The sequence below is a fragment of the Colossoma macropomum genome, unplaced genomic scaffold (genome assembly GCF_904425465.1).
Source record: "Colossoma macropomum unplaced genomic scaffold, Colossoma_macropomum, whole genome shotgun sequence".
In the NCBI taxonomy this organism is placed as follows: domain Eukaryota; kingdom Metazoa; phylum Chordata; class Actinopteri; order Characiformes; family Serrasalmidae; genus Colossoma; species Colossoma macropomum.
The window spans coordinates 21,182,386-21,206,784 of NW_023494804.1; the positions used below are offsets into that span (position 1 = coordinate 21,182,386).

The 24,399-nt window shown below is 41.0% G+C and overlaps 1 protein-coding gene across 3 annotated transcripts in view; it reads left to right on the top strand.

The window, feature by feature from the left end:
• sh2d3ca (SH2 domain containing 3Ca) overlaps positions 1-24,399 on the top strand; it is a 77,556-nt gene that overhangs the window by 26,367 nt on the left and 26,790 nt on the right. The window contains exon 1 of one of the 3 annotated variants that reach the window (XM_036595178.1): positions 376-589. The exons of 1 other annotated variant lie outside the window; for it this stretch is intronic. In XM_036595178.1, coding sequence (XP_036451071.1) covers positions 509-589 — 81 coding nt within the window. In that variant the 5' untranslated portion in view covers positions 376-508. Of the gene's footprint in view, positions 1-375; positions 590-24,399 lie in introns of those variants that run through there. One more of the 3 variants, XM_036595179.1, reaches the window with a different exon arrangement.

Here is a 24,399-nt window from a genome sequence, read left to right on the forward strand (position 1 = left end):
GCTCTCAGTATTGTTTAGAACCCTGGAGGAGGGAGTGGGTGGGGTTTCAGTGCCTGCAAGCATCTCTCTCTCTCTCTTTCTCCCTCCCCCCACCCTCTCTCTCTCTCCCCCCACCCACTCTTTTCATCCAAGAGCGATGAGGTAATCCCTGCCAGCGCTGTGAAGCATTGCAAGTGCCGGAGTGAGTGAGAGTGAGGGAGGCAGTGAGGAAAGAGGGAGCGAGAAAGAGAGAGAGAGAGAGAGCGAAGCAGCAATAGATAGATAGATATAGCTAGAGAGAGAGAGAGAGAGAGAGAGAGAGAGAGAGAGAGAGAGAGAGAGAGATGACACTGGCGGTAGTGAGGCAGCAATAGCACTGATCAGCGGGCTGCAGCGGTAGCAGCAGTTTGCCGGCTTGGTGCTTGTATGCGCGCGAGGAGGGGCATGACCCGGGGCTTCTAGCGGACTGGAGAGAGAGAGAGAGAGAAAGAGAGAGGAAGAGAAGAAGACAGGAGGAAGAGGAGGAAGGATGACGGAGAGATGCAGCCTCTGGAGCGCTCTGTCTGCAGCCGCATGCTGCTTCTACAGGGGATCCTTTATGCAGGTGCAGGTGTGTGCGTGCTCGTGTGCGTGCGTTTCAGGTGATTTTGGTGCCAGATGACATAGAGCATGTAACAGCGAGCTGGATACATGTGCGCGTGCGCGTGCGCGTGCACACGCTCCATTTGTGTTTATGTGTAAGGTATAGATGCTTCATGTATGTGAGAACAGGTGTGCTGGGGCTGGGCGGTATGGCTAAAAACATCGTACCGCGATACTTGACGTTTTCACGATATTCGATATGTATCATGATGTTTAGTTTTTCTGAGGTCTAGTAAGTTGGAACTGACGGAATGCATTAGCTCTGCCACATTAAAAAAAAAGTATAAATACCCATGAGTACAATGATCTTTATTCAATGTTTGTGCTGCGCTAAATCCAGTTAAACAGGACTAATTATGCCCTCTTTGTAAGAAACCATGCTGGTCAGTGTTCTTTAACCTTTTAAGTGTTATTATACACTTCTATAGCCTAAGAATAGCTCAGCCAGTTTGCACTGAATTCACTGTAGTTACTGCTTTATGTGCCTGTAATAAGTCTGGGATGTTGAGGAGTTAAATACTGACAGTATCCACAATGTGGTCAGGTTCTAATCAGAGAACAGTGTTTTCTTGTAGAACACTTTTAGACTGCATTAAAAACCCATCAAATGCATGTGGTATCAGTCCCAGAACACCTCTTAAACCATCAGAATCCTTTACACTGTGATACCAGCCCTTTAGTAAAACATGAAATACCATTAGTGACTATTGGACACCACCAAAACCCAACAGAAACGTTAAATAGTTGCTATGACTTTTTCAGCAGGGTGCTGTGGCATCTTTATAATGATGATAAATTATCATCATATTGCCCACCCTTGTGTGGAACTGCTCTACAGTTATCTCTTCACACATCTTAATGAAGAAGGCATGTATATGTGTGTGTTGTCAGGTGCTTTGGTGTGAGAATAGTCTGAGGACAGTCTGAGAATATGTGAATATGTGTGGTATAATGTTATGCTTTGCTCCACAGATATGTGCATACAAGCTCACGTGCATTTGTATGGATGTGTCACCCACTTGCCTGGCAGATGATCTCACTGTGCTTAGAGAGAGAGAGAGAGAGAGAGAGAGAGAGAGAGAGAAAGTGCAGGCTTGATGAGCCAGTAGGCTCTGTTGTCATTCTGTGGTTTTGTAGTGGGTTGTAACAGGGCTGCAGGCTCAGAGAAACAGGAGAATCTAATGCAGCGCTGGAGGTCATGCTTTTTATATCCAAACTGGAGGATATATTGTTTCCCAGCTGCTGTCTCCGAGCTCAAAAGCCTGCTGTGTTCGGTCCCAGGCAGATATACGATCAGCCAATGTCCAGAGATCTGAGCAGTATGGTAGAGAACTGAGACTGGGTGTTGTCTTTTTGACCTCAATTGGAGATGAGAACAGCAATGTTAAATGCCAAAACCTTACACAACCCCCTGTTTTCCCCAAATGTAGTCAATTAGCCAAGACATATTTGGCTTTCAAAGTTTGCTTCTTCAGGTTTGCACTGGAGCTACAAGGCTAATGTAGCTAACAAGTAATATAAGTGGAACATGTTTTGGTGAAAAATGCACACAGTTCTTCCCTTATCTCAAATGTAGTTGATCAACTAAAACATGCTACAGCATTAATGTCCCTGCTGAAAAAACAGCACAGACCAACATGAATTTAATGCTGGTCAAAACTGGTTTATGCTGGTCTAGTGCTGGTTAGGCTGGTCACCCAGCATGGTCATGCTGGTTGACCAGCACACTAGCATCCAAAACACAACATATGCTGGTTTTATTGGTGATCATCCATGCTGGTCTATGCTGTTTTTTCTAGCAGTGGTAGCTAACAAGTAATGGAAACTTTTACTTACCAATTAGCATTGTGCAAACTGCATACCTAAATCACACACATTTTACCTCAAAACCGCATAACGTTGTACAGTCTAAAATAGTAATGTTGCTAACAAAATATTAGAGCGATTTGTTACTAGTATTAGGCAAATTATACAGTGCTAACTGGTGGTAGCTTAGATTCATTGGTAACCTTGTTAGCACATATGGTTGAGAGGCTCCTATGCAGGGCAGTGCATAACTAAAGTAGCAAACTTCAGACAGCAAACCTGTTTTGGCTGATGAACTATATTTGGGTAAGAGGAACTTGTGTAAATTTGATTTTAGGCCAAAGCATTATGTTAATTTGGCTTTATAGTAACTGGGCGATGTGCTAAGCATTAATTACAAAAGGTGCCTCTTTCTCGCTTTCTCAAGCGTTCAGTTTGTTTTTTGCCAGAGTGCTTGAGAAGTGCAGGGTTCAGGCCTATAAACCAGGCTTTCTTAAACAAATAAATTGATACCACTTCTCAATCTTTTATTTGCCAAATGACTCAGTCTTTTACAATGTCTTTCAAAGACAAACCTAGGATGCAATGTTGGGGCCAGCACACAGATAATTTGGTGCAGTTTTACACATTCACAAGCTTTCATTTTGCTTAGCTTAGCTTGCCTGGAGGTATAACCATACAAATTCAGGCAGTACTACATATTCAGTCATTTCAGTTGGAATAGAAAATGTGCTACCATATAGCCATACGCTACAAATGGTACACTTGACTCTCACAAAACAATGACACCATGACACACATATGACAACACATACACTTAAGAATAGAGTGTCAGTATTTACCATAGCAGTGTAGTGCCACAGAAGACTATGGCTGGTGTGTAATGATGTATCTGTGGGTTGTGTGTAGTGATTTATGCGTGATTGTGGCCACCTGAGCTCAGGGACAGAAGACAGGAGACTCAGCTGGTGTCTGCTAATAGGCTTTTGGCCCAGACAGACAGAAGAGTGTGTCTTTCTTTGTGTATGGCAGTCTCTAGATGCTAGCACTTTGGCTCAGCTGTACAGTCTTGGGGTTTGAGGAATTGTTCGGGTGGTGTGTGTTTGAGTTTGATGTTGATTCCAAGTTAAACTGCAGTGCCAACATTGGATACACTCTTTCAAGTGAGAGTTCACTGAATGCCAAAGGTTGGGAACATACCTAGGTCCTAGGACCTATGTTCTCAGAGTTCCACCTCCCCTTAGCTCAAGCATCAAAACTCAATATGATACATCAAGGGAACTTATGAAAGCGTTCATGAAGTCATGGTTAGGATCCTGGGGTCCTGTCAAGGAATGACAAGAAGCAGATTTTTTAATAAGGATGCACTTCCACTCAGCTAGGATAACTAGCTAACTAGCAAGCTCACTAGCTAGCCATGCAAACTTTCTAATGCAAATGCTCCACTTAGATTTAGCATGGATCATATCTGTTAAATAGTTCTGTTGGATCTAAATACTTCATTAGGACTCTAAAATCGAACAAAATGAGGTCGGTCAAAAGTATTTTACATGTTTAAGGTGATTTCATGACAATATTTTGAGCTAAACAGACTTAATAACTCATGACTAGTGCAATTGGTGTTAATGGGATATCCAAGAAAATGGGTGATCGATACATTTCATATGGAACTTTATCAATCAGCATGTTATAATACAGTTTCTGTCTGTTGAATCAGTCTTACAGATCCACCCTATTGTACCAAACAGGCCTACTTTCTAGAAATGCACAATGATATCGGAATCATATCAGTATCCGATAGGTAATTGTGTAAAAATGATTAGCCACAGGCAGATGTTTAGACTTGACTGATGTTTTAAACTCATATTTGATGGTGTATTTACTACTGTTTCAAAATATATGTATTTTGTTAATTTTATTGCAGTTGCAACCCTACAGAAATACACGTTACATTCTTCTGTAATTCAAATCCAGGTAGATGTATCACCATCGGCTCACAATATCCATATTGATGCATCCCTACTACTTTCCAAAATACTACTTTCCACATAAAACCAAATAGGCCTAATTTACAAAATGCTTCAGTGAAAAAAGAGAAAAACATGAGCTAAAAGGTTTAAATCAAGTAGCTTGTTCTGACTGGCACATAGCAAGCGTCTGTTTGGTGTGTGTATATTACATGGTACTATTATATGTCTCATTAGAGGAGCGGACAGTGCAGTGCGTGATTAATTTTGGGCCAGTGCACTGCGTGTTTGCTTTAACCCCAAATCCCCCATCTGCCCTTCCGCACTTGCACTTTGATTGTGTCTGTCCTGTTTTAATCCCTCTTTTCTCTGCCACCCTGCTGCCATATGCACTCTTTCTCCTGTGGGTTATGAGCCCCACTCACACAGGGGGTTTAGAGCCAATGCCCTACTGTAGTTGCCCTGAAATTTTTGGATTCGAATAGCTGCTTGAGAGTGCATAAATGACACTGTGTAACTGAGCAAAGATTGCAAACTTCTACTTCAAACTTCTCTCTCTCTCTCTCTCTCTCTCTCTCTCTCACTCTCTCTCTCTCTCTCTCACTCTCTCTCTCTCTCTCTCTCTCTCTCTCTGTTTCTTTCGCTCATTCTCTCTCTCATCTGTCTGCCTGTCTGTCTCTATATGCCTCTTTCTCTGTCTCTCTCTCTTTTCTGTGTCTCTCAGTCATTCAGTCATTTCAGGTAATACGTACATTAATATTATTCAGACATACATGGTTGTAATCCCTTTAATTGTGTAAGTCTTCTGCACCACTCTTCGCACATCTCTCTCTCTCTCTCTCTCTCTCTCTCTCTCTCTCTCTCTCTCTCTCTCTCCATTTCTTTCTCCCCTTTCTAAATCCTCTTTGGAGCCACTGTCACTTCCCCCTGGGGCTGCGGCAGCTAAGCGGCTGTTAACAGAAAAAGTTCAAGAGTAAATCTGTCTGTTACCAAGAGAGAGACCGAGTGAGAGAGAGAGATAGAAAGAGAGAGAGGTTAACCTAATTACACAGGGCTGTTTTCTCTCTTAATGAGCGCCACGCGGTTTCAGGACCCCCTCCCCTCCACCCCACTCCAAAACTCGCTCCATTCGTTCTTCTGTTCCTCCCTCGCTCCCCAGCGAGTCTCCGTGTTGTTGGTTTGATGAACGCTGCGTAAAGCTCAGAAACCCCTGAGCTAGGATTAGTACTCATTCATTTTGTGCTTACCACTTGAGCTAATTATGTTTGCTCTCCTCGCCTTTGCCATGCAGAATGAGGATTCAAGAGCGTAGATGAAGCTTTGATTTGCGTCTTAGGCGCCGTTTGGGAGGCACGTCTTTAAGACCGGAGAAGGAAAATTTTGAAACTGTCTCTTGTGCTTTTTTGCAGCTGAAGTTGATAATTTGGTTCAGTGGCTTTTATCTATTCCTCTGGATCATAACAGTCTGTTTCCTTTACAGTCCTCATTACTATTGAGCTGTAAGTAGACCACAAATAAAGTGAACATGTTTGCACTGTTGATCATGAGTTCATGACCCCAAGAAAAATAGTTGCAGTTGCTGAACTGTGAGCTACAAAGAAATGATAATGTCTGTTTCACAGTTTGCTTCCTCTTGTTTGTGAATACTGAGCCATAACCAGACAACATATAAAGTCAACAAATTTATACTGTAGGTCATGAGGTCATGTCCCAAAATACAAGCATTGGCTGAATCATGAACTACATAAATGATAAGATATAATTCACAATCTGTTTACTCTTCAGTCATATTTAACATTGAGCCATATTTCATACTGTGGGTTACATCCCAAAAAACCTAGAATTGGCTGAATGATAAGCTACATATGAATGATAAGACATGTTTGGTTCACAGTCAGTTTCCTCTGAAATGTCTTTAATATTGGGCTAGAACTGGAAACATATAAAGTAAACACGTTGGCACTAGGTTTTTAGGTCACATTCTAAGTAACCACCTTTGGCTGAAACATGAGCACTGAATAAATGATGTTTTCTGAATGTTTCATCTTCATTCATCTTTAATACTGGATCATAATTAGGCCACACAAGTGAACCACTGTAGGTCATGAGGTCACATCCCAAAAAAAGCATTGAGTGAAATATGGCTGATCTCTATTTCATCCAAAGCTTTTATCCATTATCTATCTACTGGAGATTTGTGCAAATTTGATTCTTCTTCTTGAGTCATCTTTAATACTGCAACAAATAATAACACTTTTGCACTGCAGGTTGTGAGTTCATGTCCCAAAAAATTAGAATTGCCTGAACCACAAGTTAAATATCGCTGCTGTTGGAACAAAACTGTGTATCTCCATTTTTCAGTTTTTGACATAATTTGAAAATGCCTGTGGTCCTTTACACTGTGTCTAAATTTCATGACGAATGGACCAAAAGAATTGGCCAAAAATTACTTGGAAAAAGTCTGGTTCCATTGACTTACATTAAAAGTAAAGAAGGTTTTTTCTTCTCCTGTAAAGTTAAATTTTGGAGATATGAGGTTTTGTTCCAACAACAGCAAAAGATCTGTTTGGTTCACACGCTTTTCTTTTCTATCATGTTAAACACTGAACCATTATTAGACAACATATAAAATGCATGTTTGTGCTTTAGTTCCACCCAAAGAGCTTGCATTGGCAGAACCATGGTCTATTTGTGTATGAATGATAAGATCTGCTTGAGTAATAAATCAGGAGCTGGTGGGGAGTTAAATGCATTTTGGATGGGCATTGGCACCACTAGTGTTGGTGATGATCATGGTGGTGTTAGTGGTTTTGTTTTATATATTTTCCAAGCAGAGATCATAGGGGGAGATTTGGAGCCTGCATGCCCGTCACAGGCCCATTGTGTTTTTGTCTCTATAAGAGACCAGGGGAGATCAGACAGAGAGAGAGAGGTTTTCAGCTTGTCCCTGGCTCAGCTTTTCTCTTCCACCCCCCCTTCTTTTCTCCATCCCCCACTCCTCTCTTCCACCTTGCAGTTCTCCTAACGCCAAAACAATCACACCCACCTCTGTAAAGGTCACCAGTAGATTGCCATTAATAGCCTCCCACTCATTTCTGTGTCAGATCATAACAGTGCAAAGACAATACATCACCTAGCACTTAGTAGTCCTTGAAGCTGAAAATGTTAACAAAAAAAAATGGGTGAAAAATCACACAATTTGCACAATTTTGCTTGTATCATAAATGCAGTCATGCAGCCAAGACATGTTCTGGATCTGAAGTTTGCTTCTTTAGTTTTGCACTGGAGCTATGAGGATAATGTAGCTAACAAGTAATGGAAGATTAAACTCCAAAAATTTGCATCATTCACATTGCATGATCATCTCACATGCTTCAAACCATGTTGATAAACTTGCTTATGTGGTTTCTGCTGCAAAACATTGTGGGTCTGTTTACGCCTTCCATTAACATGCATTTTCTTCATTTGCCAACATGAAGAGCCAGGTGCAAACACCCTCAGGACACATCACTCAAACCACACTCAGAGGTGGACAGAGACAGATCTTGACCACATTTAACTCATGCAGGGGAAAAAAGTAAACCGAACTAAAGGAAAAGATGATAAACCATGCCAAATTTAACCGTACTTGAGAACTTGGTTGTGTTGAACAAGCAGTTCGGCAGACAGCTAATGAGCTAACAGGCTAATCTAGTAATGCTCAGAGTCAGGCTTTAAGTTTAAATGTTTACTAAATTATTTACTGTAAAACTGAAACATACAAAGTTAAAACAGTTGACCGAACTCAACTTCAGCTGTGTAGTATTGAACCTAGTATGGAAAAAGCTCCATCATCATTAGCTTGATGCTAACATATAATGAAAAATTCTCTCTTTCTTGCTAGCAGAAATTAGCATTCTGGTCACCAGTGTTTTTTGAAAAACAAAGTCTGCTGCTGAAGTAAATGCATTAAACACTGTCATACAATGACTTCCACAGCATGTACCTGATGATTATATGACACAGTGCAGTAAATGTATCATGCATTTTTACAGTACAGATGCCAGTAGGGGTTTTCATGCTGTATTTTATGCTGGAGCAGCTTCACCGCTCTTGGTAAATGCCTCAGTGCTCTATGGCAGGGTTCACAACTCCAATCGTGACTGCAAAAATGTTTGTGTAATAGTGATACACTGTAAAATGGGGCATCATTATGTGGACAGTTTTTAAAATTTTTATTTTTAATGACTATTTTATATTCCACAAAATGCGACTTGGCTGACTCACTACATTCAGGACAAAGGTAATCTTGTGTAAATTGGATTTTTTTCCCAAGCTGTCACTTTAACTTTTACGTTTTTAGCTTTCAGTCTAGAGGAGGGGGGCTATCTCTTGACTTCAGGCTGGAGAAGGGCCTGTATTGTAGATCCACTTGACCTTATTGTCCAGCCAAAGCCTCAGATGTCAATCAGGAAATAGGTACCAGTGCTCATCTCACTGATAAGCCCTGAGCTGTGTGTGTGCATGTGCATGTATGTGCTGGTGAGTGTCTGCCTAGAGCTAGAGGAGATAGACTTGGAGGAAAAGCATCAACAAGCAGTCTAATGTATTATGACCATCTAAAGGCAGTGATTGACAGCTTTATTAAACCTTTGTTTTGGTCACAAGAGAAAGCATGACTTCAAGGCTCTCAGTGAAGCGGCAGGCAGAAGGGAAGGCTAGTTAGAATCAGTCACGCATGAGCACTGCACATGACTGCTAAGGGGAAAGTATAGGCCTGATTTTTGTAGTCTTTTTGGGGTCTTTTCTTGGGCAAAACTTTCTATATAAAGGGCCTTTATTTTGTGAAAGGAAAATCTGCCATATCTGTTTGCATCTATGTTTTGTTATGCTCTGTATGACTGCACATGGCTGCTAATGAGAGAGATATGCTCGGGCTTGCTAAACCTTTAGCTTTTTTTACCTGAAATCTCTTTTAGAACTTTTTTTTTCATGATCAGCCTTTATTTTGTTATGTTCTATATCCAAGATAGGTGTTAGTATGGGTCTAATACTGGGGTTGGCAACCCAAATGTTAGGAAGAGCCATTTTGTCCTTTTAACAAAAATCAAACTACCTTGGGAGCCACAACAGTCTTTTTTACCATCTTGGCTGTAAATATGTCTCAGTATGTGCTAATGTACTAGTACAGGCTAAAATTATAATATAAACAAAAACACAGACTTACTTTGCTCTGCTTTAAGCTTTAGCTCTGCAATAGCCGTTTTTCTCACATCATCAGCAGGAAACTTTTCCACAAAAATAGAATAGTTTCTTGTAAAACGTCTGTCAACATTCAATTTTTTACTAGGCTAAAGTCAGCTTCTCATTCACCAGCTTTTTGTTGAAATTCTCCCGCTCCACCTTAAATGGTGCCCGAGGCGCCAGAATGTAACTACAGCACCATTTAACGTGAAATAGGAAAATTATTATTTATTAATTATTATTTATTAATGATTTATTTTCCATTAATTTCTAAGGAGATTAAGTATTAAATAATCACTTACATGAGAAAGGAAAAAAGTCAAAGGAAAACAAGTGAATAAAACAGGAGTTTCCAAAAAATGATTAAAAATTACAAAAAAAATTGAACTCCTAACAACCGTGCAAGACATAGTAGACCATCAACATTGTCCCCATAAAATAAACAGCACTTAAAGCTCACTTAAAACACTTGAAGGTATTTCTGTCCATCTTTTCATAGTGAGAAGACAACTCAGCGCTATTAGTCTGAAAGGATGTGTAGCTGTCAAGAAGCTGTTAATGAGAAAAAGAAATAGACAGAAAAGAAGAAAATGTGTAGATCAACCAAATAAGCTGCTGTTGTTCTCAGAATAATTGACTGACCACCCCAGAGTCTGACCTCAACATCACTGAATGTGTTTGAGATTTTGGATGATGAGAACCAGAAAATGCAACCAACCTCTAAGACTAAACTTTGGAAATGTGGACAAATATCTCTGCAGATTTCTTTGAAAAGGTGAAAGTGAGTCTCCTGAAAAGAAAGGAAGGTGTAAAAAAGTAAAAAAGAGCGGAAATTAAATACTGAAAAAAATATATTTGTTGAGGCTTCTGTGATGATGAAAAATGAACCTTGCGACTGGAAACTAAATAAGTGAAGGGTGGTCTCTGACTTTTGCACAGCACTGTATATAGTATGATCGTGAGCATATGTGTGTACAACATTTGGAAGCGTGTATTTCATAACACTATGACATTTTACTGAATACTGCGGGCCTGTTTTACTTTAAATCACCAAAGACCCCTGCTAGACCCCTGCTCATGCATTTTATTGCCTTGCATGTGCCATAGTGCTGATCTACTGCAGAAAAACCCAGCACCAAACACATAATATATCAGAACTGGGATTTTTATTTTTTAAATTGTGATAATACACAGAGACTGTACTGCAATTTCCAATAAAACAGGAAGCTGCAGAATGACTTGAAATTACAAAGCAATTAAACGAGATGTGCCAGATAATTACAACGAATTAATTCATTTTCAACTGTGCCTCGTGGATGTTCAGAGATAATGCACCATTTGAAATTCCCGCAGAAAAAAGGCCAAGCCTGGGTCTGCTAATCTTTTTTTGAGACAGTTGTGCAGATTGGATTAGTAAGAGTTGTTGGGGGTTGTTTGGATCATGTAATCTTTAGTTTTCATTGTATAGTAAATTGAATTAACCCAGTTTTTTCTGCTGGGGATGGGCATTGTCCTACATCTGTGTTACAGTGGGGACGAGGTTGGCTGGGGGGGTCTATAGGAGACATCAGTGGAGGAGGGGACGGGGTGTGTGTGGCTGTGTGTGTCCTCTGAGATGCTGGAGGGAAACACATCCAGATGCCTCCGTAGCAACAACAGAAAACAATGACATCATTTGCAGGGTGGAGAAGGAGAAAAACAGAGGAGGAAATAGAGAAAAGAGAGAGAGAGAGAGAGAGAGAAAGGAGTGACCTCACCCATTACTCTGAATCGTTGGCTGATGTTGCCAGCTTTGCATGTTTTAGCACATGGTGAGCAGGGAGATTAACGCTAGCACATGTGTACACAGAGGATGGGCTGTGACTGTATATGGGTGGGTGTGGGGGGGTGTGAGGGGGTGTCGGGGAGTGTGAGGTTGTGAAAGTGTTCCCCTGTCACCCCCCCTCCTTACTCAGCTCTTTACCCCCCCTCAGGGAGCGCCTCATGTGCATGTCACCATGGCGACAGCCTCATGCTCCAGGACAACGCCCCCCTTACCCTCCCCTTATCCCAACCCCCATCAGCCCACACTGATTAGCCTGCTTCAGACAGAGCGTGTTTGGTGGGGGGACACTGGGACAGCAAAATTGTATATCATTATTTCTGAGGCTTCATCTGCTTTTGCAGACGTCTCATTGTTTGCATGAGCGTTGCAGTTCAATTTGTGTGTGCATGTGACTGTGAGTGTGTGTGGGGCAATAAACAGTAAAACAGTCTTATAATTGCCAAATTTATGGCTGTATCTCTCAGCTTGGGGTAGTTTTTGGAGCATTTTTAAAAATAGGCCTACAGTGACATGAAAATATAAGACTTTTCAAATAATTTGATTAGTAATGAAAGAGAAACAGTGACTAAAAACACTTTTAATGCTTTCCTGTGCTGCTCAGTGCAAACACCTTCAAACGGTTGGTGCAGTAGCGGATCAGCAGTGAATATGTCAGCTGTTTGGAAGCATTTCACAGTTTCTACAAATGACATTAGATGAGAAATTTGTAATCACTGTTCATTCTAATTATTAAGGGAAGGTACAACACCAAAGGATTTCTCCACTACAGGTTTAACACCACTTGAAAACCGCCAAATATGCAGAATGCAGCAAAACTGCAGAAGCAATAAAGAAAGTTCCTAAAAAGCCGCAGTCTGAATATGATGAAAAAAACAACAACAACGAAAGAACAGTGCCGTAAGGGAAAATTGAACTTAACATAATGCAAGTCATTGCCTTTGATGATCAACCATTCTGTATTGTTGAAAACGTTGGATTTGTGGCACACATTATAGCCCAAACACTGTAATAATTGTGTTTTTTATGGAAACTGATTTTAATTGGTTTTTTTTTTGGTTTTCAGCTCAGTGTAGACTGAATTTCAGTTTCAATATCAGCCAAAAATGTTCATTTTAGTGCATCACTAATTATTGTAAGGTTACTGAAGGAATGTGGAGGATGAGAGATGGAGATGGATGGATGGTTATATTTTACAGCTAGTGTGTTTTTTGCAGGCTATGCATGGTTTTCACTGTTCATAGTGTGTGTGAATGGGTGTGACATTTATTAAGCTTCAGTATTCTCCTTAGTGTCTTCCTTTTCTCCCATAATTCACCGGTCAGGTCCATTTGAATGCCCTTTGTAATATCTGTATATTGTCTCAGTCCTGTACTGTCCTGATGTCTTTGTTTTGTCCCAAAAAGACCCACAGTGCACCAAACTGACCCGGTCTGCCAGGGGTTGGAGGTAGTCAATCAAACGCTGGCCCCGCCCAGTCAGCAGGAAGCCCAGCTCCGCATGAATGAAAGTGAGAGATCAGCACTCCCTCACTCTCTCCGCCGCCAGCCAATAGCGATAGAGAGATCCGGAAGCGATGACATCATCATCAGCCAATAGCGGTTTAGCTCCAGGGCCTGCTGCTGCAGCCTCCACGATGCAATGAGAAAAAGAGAGGTGGGGTTAGACAGAGAGAGAGTTAGAGAGAGAGAGAGAGAGAGAGAGAGAGAGAGAGAGAGAGAAGGAGAGAGAGAGGGGGGTGATACAAAGAGAAACAGTGATGTAGAGGAGAAATAAAGAAGGAAAACAGAAAGAGAGAGCATAAGAGAGGAAGAGATAGAAAGGAATAAGGAGACAGTGTGATGCATGGAAAATGATGAAGAAAGAGAAGAAAGAATGGAAAATAAAAGGTGAGAGCAGAGAGTGTGAAGCAGAGAGAGAACATTAAGAAAGAGAGATTCTATGAGAAAAATGATGAAAGAAAGAAGGAACGAATGAAGAAAAGAGAGCAACAAGGAACAGATAGAGATGAAGAGAGAGGGTGTGATGCAGAAAGAGGAGAGAAAACAAGGGATGTAGAGAAAGAGTGGAAAGACAGGATGTGAGGCATGTGGAGAAAGTGATGGAGGAGGTAGAGAAAGTGAGGGATGTAGAGAAGGAAAGATGGAAGGAGGAGAGGAAGTGAGGGATGTAGAGAAGGAAAGATGGAGATAGGAGAGAAAGTGAGGATGTGGAGAAGGTAAGATGAGAGAGGAAAGAAAATGAGGGATGTGGAGAAGGTGAGATGGAGAGGAGAGGAAGTGAGGGATGTGGAGAACTATTGAGAGACAGAAGAGAAAGTGAGGGATGTGGAGAAGGAGAGATGGAGAGAGGAGAGGAAGTGAGGGGTGCAGAGGATGAGGAGGATGAGGGATGGACAGAGAGGGATTTGGAGGATGAGTGAATGGTGGTGATTGTGAAGGGACAGTGATAAGCTGTCTGTCAGTGTACAGGAGAGATTGGTCAGTAACTTGAGGCAGTTCAACATCTTCAAAAGCATTCTGGACACTATCAGGGGAACATGAGACGGGGGCAAGTGCGGGTCTGTGTGGCTGCATGTTTGTGTGTGTGTGTGTGTGTGTGTGTGTGTGAGAGAGAGAGAGAGAGGGAGATAACAGTCAGTGTGTGTGTGTGTGTGTGTGTGTGTGTGTGTGTGTGTTGCCAACCAGCATTACCAGGCATTATTCAGAGCTTCTTCCAGCTGTGTGTGAGGATGTGTTTGCACAATTTCAGGACAAAAATGTGTTAGAAAGAGATCATGCAAGGAAAGAACATTTAAGCTTTGTTTAAAGCTTTCTTCCCACATCCTACATTTTTCATGCATCATACTTTTTTCTCCCTGAAGTCCATTTACAAAATCTGTGTAGTTTTATGTACCAGAAACATAATCATCTCTGTTCTGATTGGCTGCCCTGTACTGTGCCGGATTCAAAAATCAGTCCAGACTGAAACACTTCTTATAACTTAAGCTGTTCCCACTTGGAAGCCAGCCCCCCACTGCCTAGATTTCTGACCATAAAAAAAAATCTTATGTGTGTGTGTGTGTGTGTGTGTGTGTGTGTGCAGGCATGTTTTAGTACTATGTTCTTTAATATAGTAGGTATAGTATCTATAGGATAGTTTAGTGTGTGGACGCAGCCTGCGTGTGTGTGTGTGTGTGTGTGTGTGTGTGTGTGTGTGTGTCTGTGTGTGTGAAACATGCTGGCCAGCTTGAAAGGCTCCACTCTCATGCTGGCCAGCTTGAAAGGCTCCAGTCTGCTTGTGTGTGGCTGAGTTCAATACTCAGGCCTTATTAGCATTCAGCTCCATTAGACTGACCTGAACCAGAGCAGTCACGGCACCATATGATCCTATCAGCATGGAGAAAAAAGGGCATAAAGGAGTACACACCTATAAACCCCTCTCTCTCTCTCTCTCTCTCTCTCTCTCTTACTCTCACACCTATAAACCTTTCTCTCTTTTGCTTTCTCAAACATCCTTTCTAGTTCTTTTTCCTTTTCTCTCTCACACTTCCTCCCCCACCCACTTCTTTCTTTAATTCAGTTCAGTTCAGAGCACTGCTCTAATGTAGCATCAGAAGCTATTTGACTGCTAATGGCGCCCACTTGTGGAGAATTTTCAGCCTGCTAAACATGGATGAGTGAGTGAGCATGTGAGTAAATAGGTTTCAAGCCTGTTCCATGAGGTGCTTAACAACAACAACAAACAAAATAATAATAATAATCAATAGCAAATTATCTATGTTTACTTCTCTTTTACGTACTAATAAGAGAAATAGTGGCAAAATGCATCTCTCTCTATCTCTCTCTCTCTCTCTCTCTCTCTCTCTCTCTCTCTCTCTCTCTCTCTCTCTCTCTCATGATGAGCAGTGTTTAACTCTAGTGTCAGATTGTCGATAAGGTTACTGCTGTTTGTTTATGGGTGATGTGTTTACTGTCAAAGGGCCAGTTTGGCCATCATCATCTCTTCTCACCCGCCGTCCTTCCAGACTGTATTTGAACAGTGTCTGTCTGTGTTGATCAGAATGAGATGATGTGTGTCTTTTGCATAACCTTCCCTGTGGTGGCAGAGTCTCTCTGTCTCTCTCTTGCTGTCCATCTCTATCTTTCCCCTTTTGTCCTTTTCTCTCTTCCTCTTTTGCTCTCTTTCGCTCCTCCTCCTCTTGAAAGATGGATAGACTGCGTTATGGAAGATGCCCTTAAGGTCGCTCTTATAAATCTGCTTGTGTTGACCTTTCCCTGTCTTTCACTGTAACGTGGCTTTCTCTCTCTCTGTCTGTGAGCCAGAACCGTCCATGCATCTGTTTGCTTTAAATTTACATCTTGATAGAATCAGTTAAACCAGGTGAATCAGGTCAGACATTGAATCATAAGTGGTTTATTAAATTTGATTCATTTGGACAGTCATTCAGGGCTGCATGAATCAAAAGATTCTTCCATAAATGGTGCACTGAATGTACTCAATTTAAACAAATACATCATATCCATAGATTGTCGCCTTTGTAACAAAAACTCGTATCTCTGGATTGGCTATTTTACAGGAGAGGGGAAAGATTTGTAAAGGAGAATTCCACCAGTTTTTCAAAATTTGTCTTAAATCATTCTGTTGTACTCACTCAGTGTGGTTGGGTGTGAATGTGCCATTCTAGAAAAGTTACTGAGTCAGAATTGTTGACAGTGGTGGTGATGAGAATCAGATGTCTGAAGAGTTTAATGCCCTATAAAAGCTCCCTAACAGACAACTATTACATGAAACTGCTGCATTAGGATGCTTTTGAGAACAGCTTTTTAAATGTGTTTTTAAAATACATGAGTGGAATAACATGCAGGGTGTTATGCATAAAATATCATCCAAATAAATTGTATTTCTTCATATTTACCTCTATTTTACCATAATCAACATTGCATATAAAAACTTGTAAGACATATACAGGTTTACTGTTTTGGACAACAAATATAATGGTTTTATTTGTGTTGTAGACATTTCAATTAAATTATGTAGAAATTTTGAAAAAGCGGTGGAATTCTCCTTTATAATCACATTACTCTAACAAAATTTTGTTCTGGCCAATATTGGACCATTTTTATTATTACATTCATCATAAATGCTCACACATTGTAAAGGACAGCTGACATTTTCAGTTGAAAAAAATTGTTATGATAGCAATGATATATCAACACAGTGACTTAGTTATGTACTGCATTGTATTGTGTGGATGTAATATATTTTATTCATGTTGAAATAATGCACACATTCCACGCATCTCTTTTTGTTCGGGGTCCCTGCATGCTTTTCATCAAACAGCAGTGCCTTAAACTTCCCTTATTGGATTCAGTGTCTTCATAATTTCAGCCAGTATGTCTTCCAGGCAGTGTAATTAATCTAACGCTGACACTTATTGATTAATCAATTTGGTTGCATCTCTGTATTCCTCCACCGACTCTTTCCTTTTGCTGCTTCCTCCTCTGGGGGCTGAGCGCAGTGTGGCATTGTGGGATTTGCGGTTTATCTGAGCGTGTAAAAGCCTCTGGCCTTGCACTTTCACACTTGACACTCGGCACACAAAAGACACAGACGTGTTAGTGCACACACTTGTCACGGTGTAATGAAATCGCGGCTCAATCCCTGTAGACCGCTGCACACAGTCATACAGATGGACATGTGAAAGGAAAAGTTGTAGTTAAGTCCTCTATGGCTGACTCCGTGATAGTACAGTGGCCGAAAGGTGATACTGATGCCCCACAACCAAAATCCATCACTGACTTGACCCATTGCCCTCTCAGCGGCTGCAAATTGGCCCTTAATAGGCTATTTTTTTTAGGGGGGGAAGGGGTCATAAGCTAATAGATAGAAACGCACCTGCGATAAGACCAGCGCAGATTAAAGGCAAACAGAAGGAACCAATGTTACTTAGGCCTGAGTGCAGCTAAGCCTACAAAGATCTACAGGGGAAATCCACAATTTTTTTCAAAATTTCTGCATAATTCCATTCAGTGTAAACAAAGTCAGAGTGGTTTAATGTGAAATGGTTCATTGTAGAGAAACATATGACTGGGGTTTTCTTTACAGTGGTGTTGATAGGAACCAGGGATCACAGTGTCTACAACACAAATATAGCGATTTTATTTACTATCCAAAACCACCAGTGAACCTACATGTGTCTTCTGAGGTATTATATGTAACATACTATGTAATGTTGCTGATAAAAGTGTTGAATAAAAAAAAAGTTTGTACTTTGCCTTACAATGCCCTGCTTGTACCTACATGTACTACTTTGCCAAAATGTTGGCATGCTATTTCTAGATTGATTGCTCTACAACATTCATTCTCTGGGTTATTCTATAAGGACTCTTCTTGTGAAGGCAGTGCTAGCCTGCTGGCCGTGTTTATGTGTAGATCATGAAGAACCGAGAATCATTTAAGAGCGGATGGCCGAGAGAATAAGGCCTATCTGAGGCTTAGAGCGAACTGTTAGAGAAAATGTTGCCTATGCATGACTGTGGCCAACAACAGCAGGTTAATAAAGCACTATGACTTGTGCAAAAGCTGTGTCTCTTTGAATAGCGGAGAATGTTGCAATACATTTTAGGCCAAAACTTTAACTCAAGACTACTGTGAAGCAGAAATCAGGCAGCTTATTTGTAACCATTTCTGTGATGTACCTGTTGGAGCACTAGTTGTTTAGGATGTCTAGTTCCCATCACCACCACTGTAAACAGATCTGGCTCTGTAAATTTCTGCAGAAAGGAACATTTCACACCAAACCATTCTGAATGACTTTGTTTGAATCTTAGGGATTTAATCATGCTGAAGTTTTGAAACATTGGTGGAACACCCCTTGTAGTATTATTTTGGATTTATTTTGATTTACATGTTACTGCAACAATTCCAAAAAAACATGCCTGGATTACTGAGTACATATACTTCCACTTTTGACTGGTAATAATTTGTCAAAGTACTCATATTTTCACTGAAGTCTAGTTTCTCTCTCCGACTGTAATACTGGTGACTAGGCATGGGATGGGATTAAAACTGACCAGAAAACGGTTTCCAAAAAAAAACGTTTTTTGGTAATATTGCGGCATTGTAATTAGAATCTGACACTGAAATCATTTCACCGCTGGTATTATATTGATACACTTTTTATTGAATCCCTCATATTTCCTTACATACTAAAAAATCACCTTTGAAAATAATAAATAAATAAATAAAGATCTCCCTCCCCTGTGGTCTTCACAAATCAGGAAACTACCAAACTCATATTCCATATTGCAGCTGCACTGTCCTTTAAGGCTGTAGTAGTAGACTATGTACTTTTTACTGTAATTGTTTAAAAAAACAGTAATCATATGAGGTTATTAAAATTATTAAAAATGAAAACTGTGAGATTTTCATTGGGTTTTATGTGGCAGTATGCCACCATCCCTACTGGTGATTTATGCTAGTACTGGTATAATGGTGTTCTTTCTTTTCATACAAACTGCCGACTGAGCTGAACCACCACACTATTTGAATCATTCAATCCGGCAATATGAGTCTTGCAGATTATTTCAGATTTAACACTCTAAACAGTATTATTATTGTTGTAGAGGTATTTGTTTAGTGTGATGTGTTGCTTCTAGGCCGCAGTAAAAGATGAGCTGGATCTGTTTTCCTGTCCAACTGGCCCCCCTGTAGACCACCATATGCTCTAAATCCTCAGAAGTACAGTTATGTGCCTGAATCTCTCTCTCTCTCTCTCTCCCTCTCTCTCTCTCTCTCTCTCTCTCTCTCTCACTTGTCTGTCCTGCCATGCTAACACAGAAAGAGACACCCCTATACCCCATATGTCAATCAGCGTCTCTCTCTCTATCTCTCTTTCTCTCTCATTTTCTTTCTCTAGGCCCCAAACACTTGTCAGTATTTCTCTCTCTCTCTCTCTCTCTCTCTTTTTTTTTTGGGGGGGCCGGTTATAACAGAAAAGAAAGAACAAAATGGCAACTGCTTAACTTTGTTGTTGGTCAGGCTAAACTCGCTGTTTACAATTCAAGACGAAACAAAGTAGAGAGCAGAGCTGGTTATGATGCTTTGCCTTTGTTTATTGCTTTAGTTAAATCCAGGATTGTTTTTGAGTTCAAGTTCTACAAAGCGATGAACAACCTGGAGGTATTCGAGTCTGAATGGTGTTACAATGATGTTTTTTGTACAGTGGTGGAGGGCGAGTTAGTCCTTGCCAGTCCTTGGGGCTGACATTGGTTAGGGGCACTCATATTATGGACGATGCATTAGTGTTTATGATGTGAAGTGACTGAATAAAAGTCTCTGTTAAAAATCAAATCAAAATCTCTCTCTCTCTCTCTTTCTCTGTCTCTTTCATTCTCTCTTCTCTTTCTTTTAGCTCTCTCCCTTTCTTCTCTTTCTTTCTCTCTCCTTCTCTCTCTCTTTCTTTCTCTTCTCTTTTTTCTCTAGACCCCATATATCTATCAGTTTCTCTCACACTTTCTTTCTTTCTTTCTCTCTTTTTTCTGTCTCCTTCTGTCTCTCACTCTAGACCCCATATACTGCCAGTATCTCTTTCTCTCTCTTTCTTTCTCTCTCTCTCGCTCTCTCTCTCTGCCTCTCGTTATTCCAGAGGGAGGACAGCCATCAGGATGTTGCCGCTCCTCTTGACAGTGTAATGGGCCAAAGTGTCACCGAGACCTGGCAGCAGACACAGAGAGAGACAGAGGGAAGGGGGGGATGGCATGGTGAGAAAGAGGAAGGAGAAGAAGTGATAATGAGCGAATCTGGTAGCATACAGTGAATGTAGATACAGGAGTAGATACAGCAGCTCAGAACACACAGCCACAGATGTGGTCGATTTTAAAATGCACCGTTCCCAGCATTCACGCACCCCTGCTCTGCAATATTAACGTTGCAGCACTAAGAGTACAGTTAAACAGTCCAGTCGATACTGCTGTACACGATCTCAGTAATTACCCCCCTGATCATACTGGAGCACATGGATATTCTGTAATTGGAGGCATGTTTCCAGTGTTAAAATGAATCATGGTAGCTTGAAATAGGCCTGAAATATCTGCAGCACAGTAGTACATTTAGAAAGACTGCTGAGATCCACAGCGTTAACTGTTTTTCAGCTCATGCTTTACAGTAAGTGCTGTAAACAGTGGGTGCAATCCAAATATCTATTCCCTAAGAATATTTTTGTCTTTGTTTGTTTTATTATTATTTGGACTTCCCATAGAACAGTGATGGAGTTTAAACACATTTGCAGACTTTGTGTTCGCTTCACAGATTGTATAGTTCATCTGCAAACCTGGCCAGGCGGCAGAACTAAATGATGAGTGGGGCATCCAGAAACCTGGGGTTGCGTTGGGGGGTTGCCAGGTAGCGCATCCATGAAGTGTTTTTACAAACAGTTACGCACAAAAATGAAAATGTAGAGCAAGAAATGACCAGTAGATCTGTCCAGAGAAGCCCCACATTCAGGAGAAAGTCGATAGTAGAGCCACATTTACAACAATTCACCAAATATTGACACATTTATGACACCTGTGTATCTTCTGCAACTCTTGTGGCAAACACAACACCCGCGAGCCAAGTCAGGCCCATGACACAGTCCTATTCGGCCCACAAAATTATTTTAATTTTCTGTTCTTATTAACCCTTTTCACCCTGAGATGCACTATAGTCCCCAGCATGCACTGAAACATAGTGTGCGTTCTGACCCCCATACATTTTTAAAATGCAGCCAATACACTCATGCATGCAAAACCCTCCTGTGTGAATAGATGTAGCCTTTATTCCGGTAGTACAGCAAGCAGTACAGCAGCATGCACATAGTTTAGTTTCACTTTGATTGTCTTTTGCCCCTTTGGGCTTGATGATTAGTTGATGGGGTATTGGCAGTAAGCGACCCCCTGACACCGAGCCTGCTGCAAACTACTGTCCAATCCATATATTCTATTTTGTCTGTCCAATTTGCAGCATTGTTACATACTTAATACACATCATCACAGCTATGCTTATAGTTTCTGAAATGCAGCCATTATTTTATGTTAGCACTTCTAAAATGCTGTTCCAGCACATCATACCCATTTACGGTTTAAGTCACGCCATGTACCAATTCCTGTCCAAATGGAAGTACCAGAGATGTTCACTAGTCGATTCAGTTGAGTCTTGAGTCTCTGAGTGTGAGTCGAATCTCAAGTCTTTAGAAGGGAATTTTAATTTAACCTCATTATTTGCTGCAGTCATTGCGTTTTACAGAAGTGACCCCTACTGAACGTTTGTCACGTTTGATACGGCTTCAAATTATGAGCCTTTCATTATAGAAAAACATTCAGTCTGAAGGACAGAACTTAAGCACCACATGCAGTAAATGCTGTATTTTAAGGAAAGAGGAAGAACTTGAAATGGTTGGTTAGTCTGTAATAGAGATCTTCACTTTCATGGGATTCCCGCAGGCCGGAGCAGGACAAAACGCTTTGCTTGCGGATGGGAGCAGGAAAAATGATTCAGATTTTCTGCGGGAGCGGGTGGGAGAGGGACTAAAACACTGTGCTGCACAGGCCTCTAGTCTGTAGTTTGTGTAGTATGTAAACTACATACTATTGTGCTAGCTAGCACAGTAACTAATTCAGTTTAATTTTAACATTTTAAAGGAATATGATCTGTAATTTCAGCTAGATTAGCTAAAAAACTTCAGTGATAATAACTAGTGCACCAGCTACTGTACTTGCTATCTACACTAACTACATACTAGCCAACCGTTTCAAGTTGTTTCTCTTTTTTCTTTAAACACTGTGCTCACTGTATGTACTGCTTTGTTCTGTCCATCAGATTGAAGTTTCTTCTATAATGAAAGGCTCATTATTTGATCTGTATCAAACCTGACAACACTGTGTGCTGAGTCGCTGGCTCGAGTCCCCATCACTGGCATGTGCAAATAATTTTGTCTGCAAATACAAATACAAATATCAGTGTCTACTGTACAGTGTAGAGTGCATCCCTTCTGTACAGTGCAGAGAACACTTGGTGATTGCATTTGTGTGTCTGTTTATGGATCAGTGAGCTGACATGTTGTGTTGACATGGTGTTGCAGAAAGATCAGCCGGGAGCACAGAGGCATTTTTCCACATCCTGCCTGTGTTTCCCCTTCATTTCCCCCACCACACAAACACACACTTGCCCCAGAGGTTGGGGGTGGGGGAAAACAAGTGTTTCCGTGACGACAGCATGGCCAGGTGTGAGGAATCAGAGTCATGGAGGTAGAGCATGAGTAGCTTACGTGTCTGAACACTATGAGGCTAATGTAGCTAGCACATAATGGAAGCCAATGCATCAAACAATTAGCATCATGTAAAAGGCATGCCTTAATCATGCAATCACTTGCATCTATGATGGCATCTCACCTTTATAGGTCCTCCAGGCATGGTCTTTTGCCCACAGCTGGAGCTTGAAATTCAAACACTAGCGCTCTAAGAAAGAACCAAAAACTTGAAGCAGTGGTGGATAGCCACAATTGCTAAGTAATGATTGGATGATTTTCATTGACAATGACAGGATTCAGAAAAATATAACATATCCAATTTTATTATCTTAAAAAAATGCTAAATATTCTTTCTTTATTTCTTTGGGTAGGCCAGTCCAGGCCAACCCGTGGATATGCCCCTAGCGTGCACACATACGAAAAAGTGCTGTCCCATTCACAGTCACAAACACACAGACATTCACTCACATGTCCATACTCACTCATTAACTCGCCAATCACCACCTCTCCTTACAAACCCACCCTTACTCTGGCAAACCCCCCCTAGAGGCAGCAGGGGTTTCCAGAGTGGAATGCAGTCTAAGCATTGGAAACAAACACACACACACACGCACAGCTTGGTCAGTTCTGGGTCAGCTCAAACCCGCCGCCATTGGTAGCCCTATTCATGAGTTCTCCTTAGCATCTCAATAAAGCCCCCGATCCTACACCCCCCCACTCACCCACACCCACTCATGCTGCTGTCAGACACAATCAGTCAGCAGCCTGCTGCAGGGGGCATTTTGTTTGGCTGTTTCCCTTCTTGGAGGGTTTAGAGGGTCATGAAAAGACAAGTAGAAGTAGAGTGCATGCAAAACTGCCCAACAAAAGTTCAGGCACAACTAGCTTTTCAGAAGTTTTTTTGTTTATTAATGCAAATAAGCATTTTCGTTGTTTTTTTGTAATCCATCATATTATACTTGTGATATTATGTCAAACTAGCATACATACAGATATTATACAGATAGATCAATGAGGCAGGAAAAGGCCTGCCAGGCCTTAGGCTAAAAGTTCCAGTTAGTTAGAGCAATACTTTCAGGAAAAAAGCAAGTTTGCAGTATTCTCCTATTAGCTCAGATGTGGTTGCTAACAAGCATTGCTTATGAAGTATTGCATTGCCCCTGGTCAAATGACAAGTTAACACATTCACAAAGAATACACTTTTGCGAAACGTTCATTATATATTTTATATTTATAGTTATACTTTATGTTTTATGATTTTTTCCCGACATGCTAAACTGCTGCAAATAAATAGAAACTGTGATCCCAAATTTGCAGAACAAATGTCAGATTAAGGCCCAATCCCATTTCATCCCTTGTCCCTACCACTCAGCTCTTACCCTTCTGTTTTGCACATTCACGTCCAGGGGTGGCGTGTCCTGATTTTTGTTGAGATAGAGTGGTAGGGCGAAATGTTAGGGCCTCTTGGTCCTCCAGACAGAGGTTTTGTCAGGGGCACACTCCAAACGGAGTGTTGTGAAAAAAAGAAAAACCAGCAAGACGGCAGCGCAAGCGACCAAAGAAACCCACAAATGTGAGTATTTTCACAGTTAAAAATTACCATAACCATTGTATTATCTTAGTTTAATGTCGTTTCGATGTATTATGGCCTTTTCTTTATAACAAGCATAAAAAATCACTAGTAGTATGCT